Raw genomic sequence first — 6,514 nt, 5'->3', positions numbered from 1 at the left:
GCTTAGAGAATTAGAAGCACATTGAACTTTTATGAAAAAAAGAATGTGAACATCTAAATAATTATTAATTCAATAATATTAATTATAAATAATTACTGAGTGAAGGTTTTTATGAAGTTATAAAATAAGTATTGTACCTAAGTTTTCTTTTTATAAAAGATTACATATTTTCAAATATTTTTCTTACATTGTAATGTATTTGTCTTGTGCATACAGCACTTAGAACAGCAGTACATGGTGCATAGTAAGAATTCTGTAAATGTTAGCTGTTATCTACATTCATTTGAAAAATAATTTGTCCAAACAAAAGTCCACAGAGCTGCAGTTGCAAATGCTTTAAAAATTGACCTCTATCTTGACCCTTAATATACACCCTGCTAAAATGCCATGGAAGCACGTAAAATAGTACATTATATGAAAATATATTAAGGAAAATTCTTGGAGCTCTGGCAAATTTGCAGTGTATGTGTTTATAGATGGAAGGAAGAAAGGAAAAATAACATTTTTTGGTATCTGAGAACCCCTTTGTTCTCAAAGACTGGTTAGTGGACAGGCTATATCAGAATCACCAGGAAGTTTTCTAAAATTCTTTGTTCTGTTTGAGATTCTGATGTAGAAGATTGACATGGAAGATTACAAATGCAATAATTGGCCAGGAGCAGTGGCTTAGGCCTGTAATCTCAGCACTTTGAGAGGCCAAGATGGGAGGATTGCTTAAGCCCAGGGTGTTCAAGACCAGCCTCGGCAGCATGGTGAGACCTCATCTCTCCAAGAAGGAAAAAAATAAAATATCCAGGCATGGCGGTATGCACTTATAGTTCCAGTTACTCAGGAGGCTGAAGCAGAAGGATCACCTAAACCCTGGAGGTCAAGACTGTGATGAGCCACGATCCTGCCATTGCACTCCTGCCTGGGTGACAGAGTGAGACCCCTGACTCAAAAAAAAAAAAAAAAATCATTGACAGATTAGAAAAATATAACACAGTCATTTAACTTAGTACATCATTTTTTTCCTATCAATTCAAAGTAGTATGTATTGGGGAATATCTATACCTGGAGAAGAGGTCTGGGATGATATCTATCAAAATCAGAATGGTGTTTATCCTCAGATTTGGGGTTTATGGAAATATTTATTTTGTATCTGCTTTTCTTATTTCTAAATTTTCTGGTTGAACATTTATTACCTTTATAATAATAGATGCTACCAAGAAAAACTATTCACAATCAGTGCAGGACTTTAAAGAACCTCCCCCCCCCCCCCGCCCCCAGCAGTCCACGTTTTTAATTTACCAAATGTGGAAAAAACCCAATCCATCAATGCAAATGTCACACAGCTTTTTTTTTTAAGGAGTGAATAATGATGAAGCAATATGGCAACAATATTTATTTTACTGTTTTTAAAAATGTTGCAAATTATTTTATAACACCAATAAATGTATGTTTTAGAGAATGTAAAACATATTAAATTTTAATTAGCTTTTACTTCTTTTACTTTGGTAAGAAAGGAAGTATTCCAATGTTTATATAAAGGACTAATCTGTCAGCAACCTTATACTTGATGGGGAGAGAAAAACAGTTCTGGTACAATACAGAATTTCCATCCAATTTGTATTCTGGGCTGTGCTCCAAGAATAATGCTCAATTCTTTTTAAAGATCCTCTTGGCTTCTACTCCCTCATACGTGTAAGTCTGAAAGGTGTTAGCAAATATAGAAGAATTTACTATTAAGATTTAAGTTCAAATTAATAAAAATATTAATATGATTATAACTTTGAATGAGTGTACTTTTTTCTTGTAATTGATAGCAACATTTTATGCACTTATAAGAAACATATTTTGGTTTGTAGTTATTTACATTTTCAGTTAAAATAGGCATTGATTATTTGACACATATATAAGTTATTTTCAATAAATAGGCATCAGAAAAATTTATACAGTATTTTTTAAATCAGTACAATTTACAAGAATAGGAGTCTGTTTACTGAAGATATAGACCCAAAAAAGTGTTTTGTAAATTTTTTTGCCTTTGGAAAATAGCTATAAAATTTTTTTACAACTCACCTGGACTAGTTCATCACCTATAATTTCTCGGACAGCATTCAGTGCATTTCCATTGTCTACTCGTGTGAATTTTCCAACAAGTTTGTGTCCCTCAAGGCTCCAGGTCCCCTATGTAATAATAATAATAATAAGGTAGCATTTATTTGGATCGTATACATGTTAGACACTGTTCTGAGTTCTGTAGATACACTTTTTCATTGAATCTTCACAGTGGCTCCATGAAGTAGATACTATTGTCTCCATTTTTACAGAAGAGGAGACTATAAAAAGGCACAGTAATTCACCCAAAGTCACAAAGCCAACCTTGAACCTAGGCCACTGAGCTCTAGAGTATGTATTGGTAACCATGTTTGTCTCCCTCAATAATTTCCATATGCTGAATTTTAAGACCAATGAGTAGGGTTTCTTTTTTCTAAATCTTTCACGTTAAGAAGAGTACCAGATACTTATACTTCAGATTAGCTTTATAGAGAGGTTAACAACTCTGTGCTTATTTTAAGTTGTGATTTTAGTAGTAATTAAAGAATGGCATAATTGATAAAACATTTAACTGTTGAATTGTCATTGCAAACATAAAAAGGGGGGACCCCAAAACATCCAGAATTATCTTTTCTAGAGGGTGGGCTTCTTATAGTACAGGCTTCCTCCACTAGGTAAGGAAGTGTTCTAGGAACCCATCAGTGTCAGTATACCAGCTACCAATGTTTGGGAGGCTGTGTTCAGCTCCAGTAAATTTTGGAGGTTCTTTCAACGTTTGTCCATTTCATGATGGAAAATGTATAGGAATAACCTGCCCACACTGTGCTGAGTGTTTGGCAGTTTCTGACCCAAAATGGCATGACCCCTGTACCCCACCCTTCCTAATCATCTGATCTCACAACAATCGACTTTTTTTTTAGTTTCCCCAGAAGAAAAAAGTCCTCAAAGGGAAACATTTTGCTGATGCAAAAGAGATGAAGCAAAAAATGACAGAAGCACTCAAAGTCACCAAAATCGAGGAGTTCAAAAACTGTTTGAGGCAGTGGAAAAGGCTTCTAGATAGGTGTATTATAACAAATGAAGAGTACTTTGAAGTTGACTGAAGTTCAAACATGTAAGGATAAATACACAACTTTTAATAAATAAATTCCGGATTTTTTGGGTACCCCCAATCATATAACTTAACTAGAAAAATTCTGAGGCTAAAAAACTTTTTAAAATTGTTTGAAAATGAAGACTTTCTAAAATTTTTTTATCTTAAACATGAAAAGATATATACCCAAATGACCTACAATGTAGCATTAGACCTTTCCATTTGATTACTCACTCATTCATTAATTTATTCATATTTTATTATTTCAATGCACTCATTAAGTGGCTATTACATTTAAGTCATATAACCCTAAAAGCATTTGTTGTTTCCAGGCATGAAAACATTAAGCTAGATTTCTTTATGAATAGATCTATACTCAGTCTTTTGGAGAATATTTTTCTAATTCTTACTGTTCAATCCAGATTCGCCACAGATATGTATGAAAATAAAAGCATTACATTCAAATGCCCTGCCAATTTGTGTAATATATAAGATGGACAGAGGTCATTTTGGTATTGAGTAGAAAAATCAAGAATGCATTGCTTATAAAAAGTTTCTTACAGTGAGTTCAGTTCCGTCCGCTAGGCTATAATGAAAAGTGACACCAAGTTCAAAAATAATTTCAATGTTTCGAAAAGTACTTGATTCTTTGACTGTGAATTTATTTCCTTCTTGTGTAATTATCAGTTTCAAATTGTCATGAGCTGCAAGCTTCCTCTTTACCATATTAACACCTGCAAAAGGAAAGACAGGAAAATAAAGTCAAAATGTCATAGAAAGTGTTTATTTTTCCAAGTTATATTTTATTTGCTTTTTTTATTTTGAGGGTAGAGGAAAAACTGGATATTATTGACTTTGCACAAGAGCATTCAGATTTGCTTTGCAGAAGTTCAAGCTCAGTCAGATCAAGAGAACTGATTCAGTTGTTTTTCCAGAACTTAAGAAAAATTGAATAAAGTATAGAACTGTAGAATCTTAGAGCTCAGTAATTTTAATAAGATTAACAATCAAGTTGTTTCAATGTTAAGTAAATCAAAATCTAGGAAATAGCAAATGAAGTATTAAAAGGCATATTCATATATTTATAAGAAAGCACAACTTTAATTCCAAACATGTAGTATTCTTTTTTCTTAAATGCCTCTTTGGCTACCACAATGATTTTTAAATATTGACCTTTTGGGGCACACTTCATCAATAAGGGTACCTGATCTCAAACCAGGTGAAGTGGGGACCAAAGTGAGACCCAAACTTTACCTGTAAAATGACCATTTGTATGCCTAACCCTGAATTATACCCTGCATCTTTAAAATAAAAATTAAAACAAATAAATAAATAATAAAAAAGAAAAATACATACATACATACATATTGAACTTTTTAATTCTCTTTGATTCTTGTGGTGCGTCTGACACAAAAATGGGGAAATCGGTAAACTTTATAGCCAAATTCATTATTATAAGAATCTAAAAATTCCATCAATTTAAACTTGGAATGCCTAAAGTATAGGATATAATTGATGTGATTTTTTCTTTTGGGGGAATGACACAATATTCAATCTTGTACAGTGTATGGGCTTCCAGAATATTGAAATAGATTTATAAATCAGTTAAATAAAAACCCTCAAAGAAAATACATAGTTTCTCAAGATTATTTCCAATATTTTATAAATCAAAGGAAATGAAAATTAAATCTAATGTATTCAGAGCTGTACATTTTGATAGAACTGCTTTCCATTACTTTATTATATGATCTTTGCTTTTCCATCCCCTAGAATTCAGTTTTAAAAATCTGGAAGTTATCATTACACACTGCCATTTTCTTACTCTAAACAACAACAGCAACAAAAAGTCAGTTTTCAATGATATAGGTACAATCAGCAGTTAAAGAGCAAAGGAAACATAACTGAATCTTTTTTGTGTTTCAAAAGACAGCACTCAAAGATTCTTTTCTTCCACTGTCACACCTTCTGGATCCTCACTATCTTTTCAATAGCCATCCCTAAGCCCAGAGGTTTAAGAGCTAGAAAGAAAAATATCTGTGAGAAAGCAAAGTATGAATCACTAAGGAATGAAGTCTTTACCCATTTTGTCCATGAACTTGTCATAGTTCTCACTGCGGTCTACCTTCCAAGTACCGTCAAATGCCATGATCTCAGTTATGTCAGCCTCCAAGCAGTCAGAGACTCAGGTCTGTTCTTAGCAGAGAATTTATTCTATTTCTTATCTTAGAACCAACTTTATACTGTGATGTGGAAGTTTAAAGTTCAAGAGATCACCTAACAATTTACTCTAATGCCAAGCCATTCTAATTTCTATTTTCAAAAATTCCTTAGGTCTTCTGAAAGTCAACTGAATTATACACAATAAGCACATATATTCTGTTTTAAACTATGATTTGTGGGCATATTTATTTCAAGAATTAGAAGCATGCTGTCTGAAGATAATTTTTCTGTTTATAAGTTCAAAGTGCACACTATATTGGAGCTAACATAATTTACAGCATATATCAAACAACATCTGGGAAGTGAGACTATTAATGACCTATCCCTTTTTCACAATGGCAATTACCTTCTAAAGTAAGACTTTGTGATCAAATTCAGCTAAAAACTTAAAGTTAATATGATTATTGAGACTGAAATTTATGTTGCAATATGTCCTTTTGCCCTGTGTTTAGGAGTGCCAGGCATTTGGATAAATATTCTGGTAGCTTATATAGTGCATCACACATACACAATAAGTACTCATTGAATTTTTTGGGGGGGGGTCTTGAATGGCTACTGAGGAGAATTTCAAGAGATAGAAGTGTGACTGGATAACATAATTTTTCTTTCTTTTAAAAATTTTTTTTAGTTGGAGTCTCACTCTGTCACCCAGGGTGGAATGCAGTGGCACGCTCACAGTCACTGCAGCTTCGACCTGCTAGGCTCAAGCGCTCCTTCTGCCTCAGTCTTCCAAGTAGCCAGAACTACAGGAGTGTGCTATCATGCCCTGCTAACTTTTTGATTTATTGTGGAGACGAGTCTCACCAAGTTGCCCAGATTGGTCTCGAACTTGTGGGCTCAGGCAATTCTCTCACCTCGGACTCCCAAAGTGCTAGGATTATAGACATGAGCCAACCCAGTCAATATAACTTTTCATAAGAGAAAAAATCAACTTTAAACACCTGCATGTACAAAGAAAACAAAAACCAGATTTTGGCTATAACATTCATTAAACTATTTCTTTGTTTTACTCTTATTCTCTCTCATCCCCAAACCTGGTAGAGTCAGAAACCACAGCTCAATATATATGTGTATGGGGTGGGGGTGTAGAGAAGGTAGCTAGAAAGGTAAAAAGAAGAGGTCCCCATATCAATCCCTTCCCCACTGCAGGCTTCCAGCCTG

The 6,514-nt window shown here is 33.7% G+C and overlaps 1 protein-coding gene across 1 annotated transcript; it reads right to left on the bottom strand.

The window, feature by feature from the left end:
- Positions 1–1,363: 1,363 nt before the first annotated feature.
- On the bottom strand, positions 1,364–5,306 carry FABP2 (fatty acid binding protein 2). The gene is made up of 4 exons (XM_008067354.2): positions 5,213–5,306; positions 3,695–3,867; positions 2,062–2,169; positions 1,364–1,689 (listed from the first exon to the last, which is right to left on the bottom strand). The coding sequence occupies exons 1-4, from the start codon at positions 5,277–5,279 to the stop codon at positions 1,639–1,641; spliced, it is 399 nt and encodes a 132-aa protein (XP_008065545.1). The 5' UTR covers positions 5,280–5,306; the 3' UTR covers positions 1,364–1,638.
- Positions 5,307–6,514: the final 1,208 nt, after the last annotated feature.

The sequence above is a fragment of the Carlito syrichta genome, unplaced genomic scaffold (assembly GCF_000164805.1).
Source record: "Carlito syrichta isolate Samal-C Ts95f unplaced genomic scaffold, Tarsius_syrichta-2.0.1 Scaffold309486, whole genome shotgun sequence".
Classification (NCBI taxonomy): Eukaryota; Metazoa; Chordata; class Mammalia; order Primates; family Tarsiidae; genus Carlito; species Carlito syrichta.
Note: the sequence above shows the minus strand (reverse complement) of the source record. Positions and strands in the feature narration are given on the sequence as shown.

What these genes read in the sequence shown, in the direction of transcription:
- FABP2 (XM_008067354.2), bottom strand. Translation starts at nt 5,279, where the DNA reads ATGGCATTTGACGGTACTTGGAAGGTAGACCGCAGTGAGAACTATGAC. An exon ending in CGGACGGAACTGAACTCACT is followed by an intron (nt 2,170 to 3,694) that starts GTAAGAAACTTT and finishes ATTATTACATAG; the next exon opens with GGGACCTGGAGCCTTGAGGG. An exon ending in TAGGTGATGAACTAGTCCAG is followed by an intron (nt 1,690 to 2,061) that starts GTGAGTTGTAAA and finishes AACACCTTTCAG; the next exon opens with ACTTACACGTATGAGGGAGT.